The sequence below is a fragment of the Tripterygium wilfordii genome, chromosome 11, assembly GCF_013401445.1.
Source record: "Tripterygium wilfordii isolate XIE 37 chromosome 11, ASM1340144v1, whole genome shotgun sequence".
NCBI classification, from domain to species: Eukaryota; Viridiplantae; Streptophyta; class Magnoliopsida; order Celastrales; family Celastraceae; genus Tripterygium; species Tripterygium wilfordii.
The window spans coordinates 5,498,466-5,517,418 of NC_052242.1; the positions used below are offsets into that span (position 1 = coordinate 5,498,466).

At 35.6% G+C, this 18,953-nt stretch overlaps 1 protein-coding gene across 2 annotated transcripts; it reads right to left on the reverse strand.

Annotated features, from left to right (window-relative positions):
- Positions 1-4,996: 4,996 nt before the first annotated feature.
- Positions 4,997-10,628, reverse strand: LOC120009785 (ATPase family AAA domain-containing protein FIGL1-like). 2 transcript variants are annotated; one of them, XR_005470743.1, is made up of 4 exons: positions 10,061-10,628; positions 8,655-8,813; positions 7,790-8,029; positions 4,997-5,283 (listed from the first exon to the last, which is right to left on the reverse strand). XR_005470743.1 is itself a non-coding variant. In XM_038860488.1 (3 exons), exons 1-2 carry the CDS (start codon positions 10,318-10,320, stop codon positions 8,717-8,719), a joined length of 357 nt encoding a protein of 118 aa, XP_038716416.1. In that variant the 5' UTR covers positions 10,321-10,628; the 3' UTR covers positions 7,429-8,029; positions 8,655-8,716. The 2 variants fall into 2 exon arrangements, 1 of the variants encoding a protein (XP_038716416.1); XM_038860488.1 differs by lacking the exon at positions 4,997-5,283 and having other exon boundaries at positions 7,429-8,029.
- Between the last annotated feature and the right edge of the window lie 8,325 nt (positions 10,629-18,953).

The following is an 18,953-nucleotide window of genomic DNA, read 5'->3' on the forward strand; positions in this document are numbered from 1 at the left end:
CCTAGACTCCTAACTCTACTAGGACCAAATAAATCCATATGTAACAATTCTAGAGGCCTAGAAGTACTAATATCAAGTTTAGGCTTAAAAGACTCTTTAGTTTGTTTACCCCTAACACAAACATCACAAACATGATCAACATTGAAATTTAACTTAGGCAATCCTCTAATAAGTTCATTGGCACACAACTTTTTCAATGTAGACATTTCGATATGACATAATCTTCTATGCCAATGCAAAGCATCATCATTCTTAGCAAGCAAGCAAGATATTTTAGAATTTTTCATAGCATCAAAATGCATTACATACATATCACCACTTCTACTTCCTAATTTCACAACATTACCATAAACATCACACACATAACATTTATCATTTTTGAAAAGAATATCAAAGCTTTTATCGGCTAAATGACTAACACTCAATAAATTAAAAGATAAATTTTCAACCAATCTTACTTCACTAAGGGAGAAAGAAGAGTTACCTATGGATCCCAAGCCTAGGATCTTACCTTTGACCTTGTCTCCAAAGGTCACAAATCCTCCATTCTTCTTTGCTTCAAAGGATGTGAATAATGAAGCATCTCCCGTCATGTGTCTAGAACAACCACTATCCAAATACCATTTGCATGACTCGGATTTGGATTTTAAGCACACCTAGATAAACACATGTTTAATATACCTTAGGTATCCAAACTTTGGATCCTTTGGGGTTAGTAGCAATAAAGGCATATGCATCAATTTTGAAAGTTCTCATCACATATGCTTTCTTTTCAAAGTCATTCAACCCTTTAGGCACCCAAACCTTCTTCACATAAACTTTCCTTTTCCTAGGTGTAGTTCCCTTAGGAACATTAGCCTTACCCTTAGGGTAGGTACCATTTTTGTTCACGTTGACCGTGGCCTTCTTAGCCTCTAGGGTGTCCTTAAGTTTCATAGGATCATATCCTAATCCACTCTTGTCAAGATAATGTCTTTGAGATGCAAGAAGGTCATCCAATTTAGAAGAACTCATAGAAAATTTTGAAAATTGTTTTTCAAGCATATTGTATTTCTCATTGGCCATATCAAGCTCTTTTTGTAGAGAAGAAGAGTTAGGCATAATAATTCACTCATGATCATCCCATGTGTCCAACTCACCTTCTAGCTCATGAATCCTAGCATGCAAAGCATCTAAGTCATGTGAATTGCTAGATGATGCAATGTTACTAGAATTAACACATGTTTTCAATTGATCTTTTAAATCCTCATTTTCTTGAACTAATGCATCAAGTGAAAAACATACATGATCATATTTAGATTTCAAATCACAACACTCATTTAGATGCATTTTTTCTACTTTAGAAAGTCTACTAACTTCTTTCTTAGCATGCTTGTGTTTATGCATCAATTTCTCATAAGCAATATAAAGTTCATCATAAACACAAGAGAGCTCATCATAAGAAGGTTTAGAAGATGTTACCATCTCATCCGAATTTGATGAGGACACTTCCTCTTCCTCATTTGCCATGAGACACAAGTTGGCTTGGAGTTCCTCTTCACTATCACTTGAAGATGATGATGAAGAATCATCCCAAGTGGCCTTGAATGCTTTCTTCTCCTTCTTCCCTTTTTCCTTCTTCTTCTCTTTCTCTCTATATTCCTTATGCTTCTTCTTTTGAAGCTTAGGGCAATCGGCCATAAAGTGACCTACTTTGCCACACTTAAAGCAAGTACTCTTTTCTTTCTCTTTCTCCTCTCTCTTTTCTTTAAAAGCCTTTCTATTCTTGAATCCTCCACGTTTGTTCATCTTCAAGAACTTCTTGAAATGCTTAGCTAATAAGGCTGCCCCTATTTCACTATCATCATCACTAGAATCTGAACTAGTGTCACTATTGATCCTAAGAGCTAAGCCATTTTTCTTAGGTGGTGCATCTTCCTCATCTAATCTTGACATCTCCAACTCATGTGTCATTAGACTTCCTATTAATTCCTCTATCTTAAGCTTCCTAAGGTCTTTAGCCTCTTTAATGGCTACTACCTTATCTTTCCAAATCCTAGGTAAACTCCTAAGGATCTTTTGGACCTTATCAACTTCCTCATATGGTTTGTTCAAAGCTTCTAATTCATTACATATGCAAGTAAGTCTAGAAAACATCTCCCTAATGCTCTCACCCTTCTTCATTCTAAAGGTCTCAAACTCGGTGACTAGCATGTTTATCTTAGAGTCCTTCACTTGACTTGTTCCTTCATGCTTCAACTCTAACATATCCCAAATCTCCTTTGCACTCTTACATTGAGCTATGTAATCAAATTCACTCCTAATAAGTGCAATGTGCAAAGTGTTGATTGCCTTATTATTTAGGCTAAGTAATCTCTTATCTTCCTTAGTAAACTCACTCTTTTCCTTATCTACCATCTCATCACCCAAAAGTTTCCTAGGAACATAAGGACCATTCTCTACAACTTCCCACAAATCATAATCAATGGAATTTATAAAAAATTTCATCCTATTTTTCCAAAAACCATATTGCAAGCCATTGAAAAATGGTGGTCTATTCATGGATAGGCCTTCGGCCTCACCATAAGAATTAATATTTGCCATAAATATGCCAAATAAGATATAACTCCTAGTTTTAGCTAACCTCCTCTGATACCAATTGACGGATCGAGTTTAACACAAGAGGGGGGGTGAATTGTGTCCCCAAATTCCAATTGGAATCCCTTTTTAAATTTAAACAAATTAATGACAATTAACACATAGCACACAAATTTAGACTCTAATGATTATCCTAATCAATATTCAATCCAATGCAAGATGTGATACAATATAGTGAATGACCAAATATCAAATAATCAAGATTTGCACAAAACAGATTTTCAATCAACACACTGCGCACAGATTTTTCAACTCAGGTTTTACCTATCAAATGATGTCGAAATGCAACAAAATTTTATATGCAATATCACAACACCTTAATAAACACTATATCAAAATTTCAGATCAAAATTCAAAGTTTAAGTAAGTCTGCTAATCTCGGACAGATTAGGGTTTTGAAAATCCTGCAGTTTGAAACAAGTAGTAAATATAAACAAGTAAACAAAGAAATCAACACAGCGATTTATAGTAGTTCGGAGACCCTTCTCCTACGTCTACTACCTAGATTCACCAACCTAGGATTTTCCCAACTTCACTAAGGTGTGGTTTTAAGAGACCCACAAAACTCCTTACACCAAGGGTTTCTAAGAACTCCCTCAAACTTCAATGTTTACAATTTCCCCTAACAAAGGGAATTTCTCAATGGGATTTTCAGCCAAGGTTCTCACAGGTTACCTCAAAGGTATTTGGTGTGGAACTCTCAAGATTACAGCAACACTCTCAAAGATAGGATTTTAACAACAAGAGAGGTTTTAGATTGTAAGTAAACAAAGCCTAAAGGATATAGGAACTTCCTTTTTGCAAAAGCAAGAGTAGTGAGAAGTCCTTGATTGTAGAGGCTTGTATTGGAGAAGATTGTTGTAGCAAATAGCAAGAAAGCTTGATGATTGATGAACTTGATAGCAAGAGGTTTCTCTCAAGGATAATTTTCAATTTGCTTCTCCAAGTTGTATGAAATGGAAGATCCTCTTTTAAAGACAATTCTCTCCTATGCTTGCAGCCATTGGATCAAACTTCAAGAGTTGATCTCTACCATCCATTGCAGCTCCTAATCTTGGTCATTGATGATTTGAGCAAACAAATCTCCACCATAGAGCATATAGACGTTGGAAGCTTGAGAGAAGTCAAGTTGTACCTTTCTTCCATAAGTGTTGTCACAAGCACAACCCTTTGATCAATGTATGTCTTCAAATCTTGACCATTCAAACTCTCTTTAATTCTCAACCATGGATGTAAATTGTACTATGCCATCTTGTCCCTTCATTTTGAATCAAAGACTTCAAAAGTGATCCTTTAGTCAAGGATCTTGTTTGATTGCACCAACATAACTTTCTTGGTAGCACATGTCTTGAGTGAAAATGTCAAGGATCTTGTTTGATTGCACCAACCTAACTTTCTTGGTAGCACATGTCTTGAGTGAAAATGTCAAACAAGAATATATCACTAATGATAGAGAGGACAAGGTTTGTCCCACATGTTTGAAAAGAGTTGTATCTCCATGAAGACCACAACCAATAGCCTCAATGTTGGATTCATTCAACTTGATTAAATGCCTTAGTGGAAAGTTGGCAAATATATGATTTTTCATAGTTTCCTAGAGCTCCAAGCTCATTCTTAGAAACAGGACTTCGACCACTCTTGAACATACTGAATTCTGAGCCATATGAGACCACAATGATGATTAACCTACAAGGAAATAGGAGGTAGAACTCCCCAATTGCATGTAAGCTCAAAGAGCTTCATATAGAGCGCATAGGTTAATTACATTAGAAAAACAACCCAGAAAATTCATATTACGGCATGATAAATCATTTTATATGTATTAGAATGTTCATGTAAAATTTCATAACAATCGGAAATCGTTTGGTCACTCAACCAAGCAATTAGATCACTAATAGTGAAAGCGATAAATTCTAAGTGTAAATTCAAAGTCATTTTGCAAACTCAGTGTAAATGACCTTTTCTCTTGAACTTTACTAAATCAAATATGTTCATAGTGATGAAACTAAGATGCACACGAAATTTCATTTAAATCGGAGTTCATTTGGTTCACCACGTTCACAAAGAACACATATGCATAAAATTAGGTAAAACCTAGTTTTGGCGGAATTTAAGCATATGACCAAATATATATGTGATGCACTTAATTTCTCATGATTATAGTCCTAGAACATATATTAAACCTTCATGTGCATGTGGTTCAAGTTTCAAGTCATTTGGACCTAAGTTGGTTAAGATATGATAATTGGAAAATTGATGCTCTAACTTAGTCCATGTATGTTTGTTTTCAAAACTTAATTTCCAGCACTATCTCAAAAATATATAGTCATTTAAATTCAATTCATATAAAATTTGGAAATAATAGAGGCCATATAACCATCTCAGTCCCGCATTTTTTAGCATGATCCAGACCAGCTGCCACATTGTGTGGCAATTAGTGGAAATAAAACAACATAAGAAACAAGAAATAGATATGGGAATTGTAGTGTGGAAAGAAGCTTGCGGTACTCTATACCACCAATGTCATCCCACCGAACGTTGGAGTCCTGATCCACTATCTCATTACTAACATGTTCAATAAGACAAAGTTCTAAGTTCCTTAACCTTTCAGGAAGCTCACCTTCAGGACCACAGAGCAATTCCAAACTAAGATAGAATAGAGGGCGTGTTAGAACAAGGAGGAAGAGTGAGAAACAGAGAGAGCATTAGAAGAAGGAAAAAAAACCTATAAAAATCAAGTATAGAAGAACTGTGAAAGAACTTCAAACTTGTTTCTTTTCAAATTTCTTTAGTTTCAATTATCTTCTTGTTTAGTAATGAGTAACACAATTATCATACAGGGTGTAGTACCCGATTTTCGTCCGGCTAAAATACAAAAAAATACAAAAATGAGAAAAAACACAAAAATGCAAAAAAAACACATTTGTTGTACCTATAAGCCCATAAATATTCTCTTTCTTGGATTCTTAAGCCCACAAATACTCATATCTTAGCCCAATTCATACCAACCTATGTTCAACATTTGTTGGCCCATTTCATGAAGAGCTAATTTGCTTGTGTCCACTACCATCTTGACCAATGTCTTGATTATCATTTGAAAGCCCACCACATGATTTGTCAAACCCATTACTATTTCCACCTATACATATATACACATATATGTATATCTCTCTTGACATCATTCCATGCATCACCATCATTTTAGTGCAAATTGATGCGCAACTCCACTTAAATTCAATGGTGGTGACTCCATTTACATTCAATGGTGGTGAATCCATCATTTTAGTGCAAATTCAATGGTGGTGACTCCATTTACATTCAATGGTGGTGAATCCACTTACTTAGTGCAAATTGGTTATTCAATGGTGGTGACTCCACTTAGGTTGCCATGGTTGGTCATTCAATGGATGGGTAGCTCCTAATTTCCTATAAATAGAGAGCAAAAGGAAGAGAGCAAAAGGAGGAGAGCAAGATAGAGAGCTAGGGGAGAGAGCTAAGGGAAGAGAGCGCAAAAATAGAGAGCTAGGGGGGGAGAAAAAGAAAAAGAGAGAAAGAAAAGGGGAGAAACTTCTTGCTATCAAGTTCATCAATCATCAAGCTTTCCTGTTATTTTTTTTTTGCTACAACAATCTTCTCCAATGCGAGCCTCTACAATCAAGGACTTCAAACTGCAGGATTTTCAAGACCCTAATCTGTCCGAGATTAGCAGACTGCTTTAAACTTTGAATTTTGCTCTGAAATTTTGATATAGTGTTTATTGAGGTGTTGTGACATTGTATATAAAATTTCGTTGCATTTCGACCTCATTTGATAGGTGAAATCAGAGTTGAAAAATCTGTGCGCAATGTGTGGTTTGAAAATCTGTTTTGTGCAAATCTTGATTCTTTGATATGTTGTCATTTCAATTAAGGAAATCATAAGTTGATTTCACTTATCTGGATTATGGACCATATTGGATTTCATTTATGAATTTGCCATAAGTTGGCAATAATGGATTAAATTGGCAAATGACATTTTTTCCAAATAATCATTTATACCATAAGTTGGTGTTCAAAATTAAACCTACCAAAAGTTGGTAGGGTATTTTATCATTTACATCATAAGTTGGTATTGAAAATTAAACCTACCAAAAGTTGGTAGTACATATAATCATTTATACCATAAGTTGGTATTTAAAATCAAACCTACCAAAAGTTGGTAGGGTATTTTATCATTTACATCATAAGTTGGTATTGAAAATTAAACCTACCAAAAGTTGGTAGTACATATAATCATTTATACCATAAGTTGGTATTTAAAATCAAACTTACCAAAAGTTGGTAGGGCATTTTGTTCAATAAACCATAAGTTGGTATTTAAATTTAAACCTACCAAAGTTGGCAGTGTATTCCCAAATAAAAACTATCATAAGTTGATAGTAATATTCCAAACCTTTTTTCAAACACTATCATAAGTTGATAAGTGTTATTTCAAACCCTTTTTCCAAAGCTATCATGAGTTGATAGTATTTTTCATACCAACCTTTTTCTCAAAATAATTATATCTTGCAAAGAGCAAGTTTCCATAAGATAGCCATTAGATTAATCCGGGTAACCGTTTTCAAACGGGAGTTGTGGGGTGCCTAACACCTTCCCCACACTCAATCGATCCCTGTACCCTTTTCTCTGGTTCGCAGGTTTTTTACAGTGTCCAATTGCACCTTAAATCAATTGGTGGCGACTCTAAACATTTTTCATCCTTTCAAACGTCGGACTGCGTCGTGACCCCGGTTGCGACACAGGGCATCCCTGATATAATTATGAGACTTGATCCGATGAATCCATGACAATGCTCAGTTAAAAATCTCTTTGAAAGCAGAGCACCTAGTTCTTTATAACTTGCTCTAGATGATATTGTTCTTTCATAGGCCACTAATTATATCAATTGTACCTATAGAAATAATGATACATCAAAGACAACTAGCAAATTAAAGATACTAAATATCTATAGGCCAACATGTGGCCTAATGGTAAAGTTGCAGTGTTGCAACCTAGAGCTCACAGGTTTAATTCCTAGAAGTACATCCTACTTGTTTCTAACCCTGTCCAGGGTTGCTTACCTTTTATTTACTTTACATTTGTTCTACATTGCTTAATAATGCAGTAAAACTCACCATCTCCTAGTTGAGTCATCTAAACATCACCACTTGTTCCCCCAATTCGCGAAGTCAGATTACCAGCATTTCCCCCATTGGAGTTGATGGGGGGTACAAAATTACCACGCATTCCCCCTCGTGAAACACCATATGTTCTTGCACCAAATGTTCTGTTCGTGTTTTCATTTTGTAGGGAGACAGATGCACTTGGTGATCCTGTCAATCCTCGTCTTAGCGTTGCATCCATTTCCTATGAGGCTATGACATACAAAAAAACAACTGGTAACCAATTTTGGGCAGGGGCAGAGAAGCGAACAGTAAGTTGATGTCACTAGTCACGACAGTCATATGTGAGTAGTATTAACTTATTGCAGTAATATTTTGGCATAAAAAATTTGCAACATGAATACTTCAATTTATTGGAAACATGCTTGTCGGAAACATGTTTGGAAATATTTTGAATTTAGAGCATGATGAAAACAGAGTTTCATCCAAGTAATCTTAATAAAGGAAAGTTCTGAATGCATTGCGTTTAACAGCACTATTTTAGTATCATGTCATCAGACATAGAAACGGTAATATGCACATTATGCTAAAGTCATCTTTGAGATAACGCAAGCCTTGAAAATACAGTTAACTCCAAAAACCACGCCAATACAACAAGACTCAGGGCATATGAGATTTATCTAATTCGTTCTTATGCTTTTGGAGTTAAGGCTTATGTTTCGGAGAACAGCGAACACATCATAATCATTCAAATGAGACTAACTTGGCATTTCTCAGGAAAGTCTCCATTTGTAAATGGATTACATATATTGGTGAAGGGCATCATGCTTCAAGTCTCATTATAGAAACAACTGAAGGGTTAAGATTTGAGGATTACCAGTTTTGCTCTTGCAGTCACAAATCCATTGCCAGAAACATCCTTGTTGCTCTCTTCGTGGCTTAAAGGTGAGTTTGGATAGTCACTTTTAGGCCTGCTGATTTCCGCATAGAAACATTTCGTTCCCAAAGTATTTGTATGACCTCCTTCCTCTTCAACCTTTATAGAAGTAGAGATACCATGACCTTTAGGATTGTGATTATATGAGAGATCCTTTTCTATAATCATGCAGTCCTCAGAGTTGCTTATTTTTCCGTTCAAAGAGCTTTTATGTGAAACGCTCTTTGCTATTACGATATTGTTTCCATACAAGGTGTTGTTTACCAATGGCATGTGTTTCAAGGAGTTAAGTACTAATGAGTTTGTGGTCATCATAAAGGCAATATAACATCCAGTTGACAGTACTTATTCAAGAAAGCAAAAGCCAAAACAGCAAATCCAGATCAAAATAATTAAAAAACCACTGCAATCATTGACATTTTCTTTCAAAAGGATTAGGGGATGAAATCAGAGTCATGAAAGACAGAAAGAGCAGTTGTTTTGTTGTTCCAACATTCTATACCAATTCATATATCAGCCTTCCGTTTGACTGTGGAATATGAGCACAATAATACTCTGACTACTTGATTTTCTCAATATCAATTTCTCCTTTCATTCTAAATGTAGTACCAGGGGCTCTCTCTGCCTGTTCAAATGCTTGACTGAAGGTACAAGAAAACACAATTTTTTTTTTTTTTTTAAACAAGGATAATGCAGGGACAAAGCCTGCAAGTATACCCAAGTTTAAAAGTAACTACATAGCAATTACTGCATATAGAAACGACCCAAAAGACCTAAAGGATGCCTATATACCCAATAAAATAATTACATGGCCATTACCATGTAAAGCACAAAACAAAGAACATAATTTCCCATTTCTTTAGTCGAAGCCTGCAGCCTTTTAATAGTCATCAAACCAGGGCCTCTAGCTTATCACTCCTATGCTTCCTCAACCATGGGTACCCTAATCGACCGGATAACACTCTTTAGTTACAAAATTTAAAACCGAGCTTTGTCATGATCTATTTCTAGATAAAATTTTAACTCGTGTGATATAACTTAAAAGACTAACACCCTTCTTAGCTTTAGATGGATTTTCAAGCACAAAATAGCATCCCTTATCAAATTAAATATATATTCAGAGTTTCAATGCATCAATAAAACTACATATACAATTGATGAAAACAAGACAACAATCGAGTGAAATCCTCCCCCAATTTTGTATACGATGAAAGTGAAAAAAGACAAAAACAAAGAGTTTAAATCAAGCTCTAATCAAACAGAAAGCACGATTGAAGAGACATATCACTTCGAAACATATAAACATTCCCAATGCGTACGCGAGCACATAGAGTGAAATAATATACCGATCGGATTCAGGAGTGAGGGCGTGGCGAGCCTGGTAGACCTTGGAGGCGGCATCGAGTCGAATTTGGCGAGCGAGAAACTCATTGGCGAGAGTGATAGAGGTGGAGTCGAGGAAGCCGACAAGGCTGAGGCCGAGAGTACTGTGAGCGCTCTCATAGTCGTGCCGCTCAAGCGCATGATCGGCGCCGAAGCACAGAGAGTGGAGTCGCCTCAGCTTTTCATCCACTTCCTTCCTCCAACATCGTCCTTCTTTCTTCATTTTCGATGGATTTGGGGCTTCAAAGACGAAACACTTCGTGGTTTTAAAAGTCTATTTTTGAATTTCTCTATCATTGCTCTCCGAGTTTTTTCCATTTTAAAATTAGCACCAAGAGGCATTCAAAGGTACTTGATTGGGAGAAATTATGCTTTGCACTGGTGCTTGGCTGCCCCTTCTTCAACCTACTGGTTACTTGTGCCAATTCCCACAATAGAACTTTTTGAGAAATTGACTTTTAAACCATATATAATTTGAAAACATCTAAATACCCTCTTCACAGTCTGGATGTATTTTTCCTTTGCAATGCAAAAAACAATACTATCATCAGCATATTAAATATGTGATATGCTCAAAATATCTTTCTTCACCACTATGTCCTTTAGTAGACCAGCTTCTTCTGCTTTCTTTAGTAGTTGATGTAGACCTTTAGCTGCAATGTTAAATTTGGAAGGGAGATAGTGGATCCCTTTTCTGAGAACTTTCTGCATTGGGAAAGCATGAGTAGGGGAGACATTAACCAAAACTGAGACACTGGCAGTTGAGATGCATTCCCAAATCCATTTCCTCCATCTTTTACCAAAACTCATTCTAATCATGACCGAGTCTAGCTATCTCCAAGTTACTGAGTCAAATGCTTTTTCCAGATCAAGCTTGATCAATAATTTTTTTTTCTTTTGCTTCTTTAAAAGTTAAACAACTTCATTAGCAATCAATATGCTATCCAGCATTTGTATCCCCTTTATGAAAGCAGATTGTAACTCACCAATTACTTAGTATAAAATCTGGCAGTTTGTATGACCCTTTTATGTTGGGGATGAGAGTAATGAAAGAGGAATTGATTCCACAAGGCAGAGTTCCTAATGATAAGAAACTATATATCATATTGTAGACATCCCTCTTTATAAAACGAAAGTTGAAACCATCAGGTCCCAGAGCCTTGGACCCTTCATAACACCACACGACATTTTTTATTTCCTCATGTGAAAAAAAATCTTCTAGTGAGTTAGATACGTCAACTTAGATAGAGTTAAACTGTAGCTGATGTAATATTTCTCGCAAGTGCACAAGAGTACTAATAGCACAGTGTATGCAAGTAACGAGGTCGATCTCACAGAGACTAGTTAATTCAATTATTGTACCTAACTTATTGTATGAATGAAAATTGATGAAGAATAAGAATGAGAATGTGAATGATGTAATTAGACTAACTAACAAGGAATGAAAATTTAGATTTTTGGGATATCAGTATAAGAAAAGCATTAGGGCAATGATTTCACCTAGTAATCATATCACAAGCATCCAATTAGCAAACACACAATTATGATTCCAATTCAAAGGTTGATTCTTTCTCAAATATGTTGGTTGGTTTGTTCGCGGTACCAATAAATATTATTAACAATGGATTAATCTTGTTCGGTTCGCAGTTGTTAATCGAAGGCTAATAACTCATTATGACTTAAAGAACTATAACAACCAATCAATCCCCTAAACCTTGTTCATGATAGTCGATAATTGATTTTCTTAATTTCGGTTTAGTTAAGACACGTGAATTCGGTTCGTTCCTTAGTCCTAACTAGATGAATTGAGCATCGATTGGTGGCCAATCAATTAAAAACCAATAGGTTATAAGCATAGAAATTAAAGATGAGAATTACGAATCAAAATTATGTATTCAATTAATTGAAATTCTTGCAATAATCATACTAGGCTATATCAAGCTCTTGCAAAGAGGTTTAATTACAACCTATCATCCAAGGGACAAAAACAAAATCAAAAAGAGAATTCATAGAAGGAAGATGAAGAAACCTCCTTGGGATTGATGGAATTGTTGTTGGCTAGGAAGCCTTGAGTCCTTGAATCCTTGTAAAAACTTGGAGAGAAGTTTTCCTGCTTGAAACCCCAAGAAAAGAGTGTGTCCAACCTAAACTAGTGGCCCCCCTTTTATACTAAGCATTTAGAATCAAGAAAACCTAATTTTAGACAAATTTGGAAAACTGGTCCGTCAGGATATGCTTGATCCTTCTAGGGCGCTTGAGTGGCTGAGTTTAGATCCTTTTGCATGGATCCCTATACCATGTATAGTTTGTGTGATGCAATTTCATTTGCCTTTGTTTCTTTTTACTCCAAATCTTGGTGCCAACGCTCCTACGTCAAAACACAAACAACGCAGGTAATACCAACTCAATTCCATCAAATTTACCAGGAACGATATAGAAAATATGCACAAAAGTGTGTATAAATATATGCATATCAGTAACCCATCCCATTCAACAGTTGAGGCACTTTCCTCCCTAAACATATTAATGAAGTGAATAACATATTAGTGAAGTGAACAACCACCTCTATTTTGATTTAAATGCGCTCAGTGATAAGGCTTTTTCCAATTCTTAAACATGATAGTTGATTCATTCTCCCTCGAATATATGCAGATGAATGAAAAAACTTCGTATTTCTATCCCCCTTCAATATCCACTACACCCTTGATTTCTGCTTCTATAGAGATTATGTCTTTTTCCATTCTCTCTATAGATTCTCCTTCAAACGATGTACTTGTTGAGTTCATTCCCACTCTAAGAGTTGTATTTGTTCTGCCAATAAGTTCCATTTATCTATTGCTGATTCAAGCCTCTTCATATTGGACTAAATATTTCCAAACACTTCCACATTCCACACTTTTAACAGTTGTTTGAGCACCTGAAGTTTTTCCAATAGGGATTGGTCACCCATGCCATGAATGTTTATCTCCTGCCATAATACTTTTAATGAGATGGAAACCAGGGTGTTGCCACCAACAATTCAGCACTCTGAATGGTCTAATCCCCCAATGAATTTTTTATGTCGCCACAATAAGAGAGAATGATCTGACATTCCTCTAGACAACCCCCACAGTTTCAAATTTTTGAATATTGTAAACCAATATATTGTGGCAAAGGCTCTATCGATTCTCAACTTCTAGTATTTTTCCAAGTGAAAGACCTTCCAAGCAGAGGCAGCTCTATTAAGTCAGCACGGTTTGTGAAAGAACTGAAAGCTCTCATGCCTTTGGTAATCATGCATTGCCCATTTCTGTCTTGTGGATACAAAATTTTGTTGAAATCACCTAGTATTAGCCATGGGGTGGTCATATGTAGATTGGATGATGATAGTTCCAGCCAACACTACTCTCTGGAAACTAAATCATTAGGACCATACACTACAATAACACAACCTTCAAAATTATTGTGCAAGATTTTAATATCGAGTATTACCCATCTATCTCCTTTGAGTACATCCTTAGCTTGTATGGAATTTAGGTTCCAAATAAGAAGCATACCTCCAGAAGCCCCAGTGGAGCTAATAACACTCCATTCAAATAATGAATTTCCCAACAACTTCTTATTTGTCTCTCAGCTATTGTTTCCAATTTGGTTTCAATGATGATTAACAGATTTACCCTTTTGTCCTGCACCCACTTACGCATAGATCTCATTTTCAAAGGTCTACCAAAACCCCTAACATTCCAGGAAAGCATGTTTAACATTAATGACATATTTCATCGATTTTATACAGAAGTATGTGATCAGACTACCTTTCCTTTGTTCTGCCTTGTAGCAGCTTCAAGGACTTCACGTGTGATTGCCTCTTCTATCCTGCTATAGATATATGAATCGTCATTCAGTCTTGATAAACCCAATTTCTTCCATACTTCTAGCGTGGCCTCGGTTTCCTCTACATGATTGATTTTTTATGTCGTTCATTTGTTGTCCTCGAGCGGTTTGGAACTATTTGAGGAGTGTGCACATGAATCAGAGGTTTGATTGTTATTGGTCTCTTTCCTAATTAGGTTTTTCCTTAATTTCTTATTCCTTTCTTCCTCTGCCACTCTGAAACATTGGTCCAACAGAATTTGATTGAATACAACCCTCTTATTGTAATTTTTCCTCTCCCCCTTTATTATTTTGTGTGTCTTTGAAACAATGACAACGCTCTTGAAGCCTAGTGGAATACTCTTTGTGGACACAGAGTCACTATCGTGATGATTTTGGTCAAAACTTGTGGATGTGTCGTGTGTTTTGAGTATGGGCCGTATGTAGATATGGGCTATTATTAATCATCAAACCTATACTTAATAGCTCATCTTTTTTTTTCCTCAGGTCCATTATTAGAGCCTACAGGAAGCCCAACTCAATTTTTAGCTAAATCTCTTTCTTGGCCCACTCCTCCCTGAGCTTCCTCTTACAAGATTCCAGTGCCATTTAACCATATTTTAGGGATTACGGTCCCTAACAAGGTCTTTTCAGATGGATTCAAAATTTGAATTTTCCCCTCTACTAGGGCATGGTTGAATTTTGAATTTCAAGATCATTCCTCTATAGAGGTCGGCACCATCATGTTAACGTTTTGGGTTCCTACTTCGTTACAACTTTCAGAGGCGCTAGCTTCTTGCCTAGTCTTCTTCGTTTTATCCACCATAGGGATTATAGGTTCTTTATCGAGTGACAAGGAAAATAGATAGTGGTTGGGATCTTCAATTACTTTGATTGAGAATTCTTCTCCCTCAACTGTTAGCTTGATGGAATTGGTTATAAGGTCTTTGTCTGTGGTTGAGATTAAAACTCTACCGATGTTGAATCTTTTTTTGTAGGTTGTTTCCTCACTCGTTGTGATATAAATCCCTCATAGGCTGCCTAGTTCAATGAATAGTTCATTATTCCAAGCATGTAGCGGTACTCTTGAGAAATGTAGTCATGCAAATCTCTGATTGTTTGTTGCATCAGGTTGCCAAGGTTTAACCAGACATAACCATTCCCCTAACTACCCTGTTCAGTAGCATCTTGGTCATGACATCTTTTGATTCAAAATTTAATAGCACCTGATGTCTTCCCATGGGCCTAGAATCTATTCAATGTTTAATAAATCATCGAACTCTCGACATACCTAATTGCAGACCGACCAAGCCACTTTTTCTTCTCATCCTTGGCTTCTACTGTTAAAGTACGAGTGCTATCCATATTCGTACTTCATAGCACCTCTGCTGGGTGGGTACGGGCCATGGCCCTTTGTTGTTCTATTGCTTGGCAAACTTCGTAAAATTGGCCATGATCTTGTAGCTGCCAAACCATGTTTCATTAATGTCGACCAGCATATCTTCATCTCCATGGCCTTGGAATGTTATGAAACCGAAACGACAACCCCTTATGTTCAAACGTCGCAAAATATAGACATCTTGGACTGTTCCAAATTTGCTCATTACGTGTCGGATAATGTATTCGTCGATTCTTTTCAAAAAATTCTCAAAATATATATTGCAGCTAGTGGGGGTTTGTTTGAGGTTAGGTCTGGATTTGGGGACGTTGGGTGTATCTTTGGAGGTGGATGGTTGTAGGAGGCTTTTGCCATAGTGAGGATATGGCTGACTTTTGCTGATAATGGTGGTTGGGAAGGGATGCGATTTCGCATAGTGGGATTGGAGTGGGTATTTTTATTGGTTTTCGCAGTTGGTAGTGGTCGAAACGTGGTTTGGTTTGGGTAGACTAGGACAAAAAGGAGAGGGATAGAGAGGGGAGCCATTTGGTTATATATGTTTTCATTGTCACCATATCAGTAGTAGTTAGGTTATGACATGATCGCATAATCTGTTAGCAAGCGAAATCTGAAGTAAAAAAAATAGCACAACGACCATCAGACAAGTGATTGTAAATCAACAAAATAACACCAACTTTTTCAACAACATAAGTTCCAAAATTGAAAATCCATTACATTCACAACATTAAAAAGTTCATTCTTGCTTGTCAATCTCGCCTCAAGAAAAGTCACAACATGCATTGCAGAAGTTTCAACCAATTCAAATTCAAACTTAAAAGTAAAAATGCAAAATAAAACAATCTGTTATGTTCAACAGATACATAGGAGTTTTATAGGAGTGCAATTGCAATCATGGCGCAGCTAAACCACAACAATCTTATTTTGACGATTTCTTGGTCAGGGTGGAAAAGCATGATAAGGACAAAAGTAAAAGAAAGTGATGTTATATGCAACTAAAAATAAGAAAAAAAAGAACAGAGAATTAGAAAGCACAACTAATGAAGTAAGCAGAGGCACTAATAGAAATTTGAAGCCCATCATGAGATGAGCAAGACATTGATGTAGAATAAGTCAATAAGATCTAAACAAAAAATTAAGGAAGTAAAAAGAAACTGTTCCATTCGTGTTTGATGTAGAGGGAGAGACCAGAAGGGGCTGCGGGCTAAAGATTAACAGTCAATTTGGGTTGCAAGTGATGTAACAAGCGTGCACTGTATCGGCGACGATCAACTCCGTCGAAGAATCGAACGCCACTACAGGATGGTGATGAAGGCTATGGCTGAGAGTTTTTGAAAAGCATGTTCTTGAGAGTAGAGTCCTTTAGAATTTTAGTGATTTGAGTTCAATTTTTGGTAAAAAATTAGGTGTAATAATATCAACGATAGAGATCATTAGACATAAACTAAAATTAATGGTGTATATTAAAAGATATTAAATATAAAAAATATATATATATAACCGGTCTGGTCCGATAATCACTGGTTACAAGAATATAAAACAACTTATTGGATTGCCAGAGCTCGGTTTGATTCGATTTCTGAAACCGTTTGACTAGAAATGGTGAACCAATCGATTCGGGCCGACTGATCCGATTATCGATTTTGGTCCAATTTTTTGTTTAATTTGCACACCCCTAATTATTATAGTGATGCGTTTTTTCGACAATCTAATCTAATACATCAATGTAACTAAAGCTCAGAGAAATTTAAGACGAATTCTATGACGCCACATCAGCATAGTTATAGCATCACAACAAGACACGTGACATTATTATTTTTGTGAAAATAAGATATTATTTAATTTAATTTAATTTTTAAAGGCGGTTTAGTTGTGTGTATTTGTGATTTTGTAAATATAATGTGATAATTCATTTACCTATTCAAGACTGTTAAATTATCTAAAAGGTTATAAATTTATATTTAATATATTGGTTAATGCAATAGTTATAAAATGCTATTAAAGACGAAGAACATGGATATTTTAATGGTTTTAAAATGTTTTTATAATTATAAAATTTTAAATGGTCTTTAAAGGATATTTTAATCATAGCAATTTTTTGTCAATAGAAAGTTTGATGACTCACATCCTCTTTGGGTATAGTTAACATTAAATTCAATTGCATAAATTAGAAATGTGCAAAGACATGATTGCTCTAATCTTCATGGTGTTTATTTCAAATGTGTCTTGCAAACTATTTTTTAAAGGAGGAAAAAAAACAAAAGTCACAAACTAAACAACATGCCTCTCAATTACCTTGGGGAACCAAACTAATCTAGGCTTAACTTGCACATCCAAGTTAGGATTACACACATGTGGGATTCACTGAATGCAAAGAATAATGATGAGTTAATCAGCATTGACATGGTTCTCCTTGATGCAAAGGTAATTGTCCATAAGTTTGTTCAATAATATTAAGCATGTTGGGCCTTTTTAAATTTTTGATACGTTTTGTTTGAGGCACGCTCATGCATGCGGTTATATGGTATCAGCAAGAAAAAACATTTTGTAGCATATTGAATAAGTGACCACTTACCGAATTGAAAATTTCAGAGTTGTTGAAAGCAAAGTCGTATACAAGTGGCTAGGAGGTTCTCTATCGTGTTTTTGCCCACAAAAAAAGTGGAGATAACAGATCATGATATTGTAGTCATCGAAAAATACAAGTTCCAATTTCAATCAGCCAATGAAATCATTATCAGGATGAATAACAGTTGTATTTTGTCTAGTTTGTAATTTATGGATTTTTACCTTTACCGACTTTAAAATTAGCCAACAATATAGTAAACTAATTATGTCTACCTCTTCTAAATGTGTTGGATTTGCTAACAAGTATTGGTACAGTTGAGAATATATCTATTAATGATAATTTATTATTTTATGTTACATACCTGAATTTTTTTTTATTTTTTCTTAATTATAAGAATATAATTATTTATGTATCTCTCTTGATGCCTACGCGAGTGCGCTGCCGCATAGACTATAAGAAGCTTCATATGTACCATAACCACATGGATGATTGCTTTTTTGTCAAGTTCACATCATTCTATTTACAAGGTGAGGTGAATTATTACAATTTTTTGATCATGTCCTGTCAAATTAGCTAGACTTTCTTATGTATTTAGTTTTAAGATGATGGTTTTTGCAACGGATGATAGAAATGATGAAGAAGATGCGGTTGAGCTGTGGTGGTACGTAGAGATTTGGAGAAGCTTTTTCGGGACATCAACAATGTAGCAAAAATCAGTAAGGGTCATGAACAATAGTTCAAATTATTTTATGCTTTTTTGAACAATTTAGATTTCGGGTAAGTTATTTATAGGATTAATTATATTTTTCATCACTGAAAGATAGCGGTTGTTCGCTTCTAGCACTCGAAGATTTTTTGTTACAAAATCATCACCCATTGATTCAAAATGAGACAAATAAGGAACTCGATCAGATTTGCTTCAAAATCAGGCAGGGTTTCCGCTGATATGACATCTATTTAATTATTATTGGTCAAAAATGCTTATGTTGTAACAAACCTTATCTTTGACATATGACACGGAAATTCCAATTAGATAATTAAT

Bases quoted from the DNA above. Each gene is read 5' to 3' on its own strand.
- LOC120009785 (XM_038860488.1), bottom strand. From the start codon at position 10,320: ATGAAGAAAGAAGGACGATGTTGGAGGAAGGAAGTGGATGAAAAGCTG. The intron at 8,814-10,060 runs GTATATTATTTC...ACTTCTATAAAG, and splicing joins CTCACTCCTGAATCCGATCG to GTTGAAGAGGAAGGAGGTCA.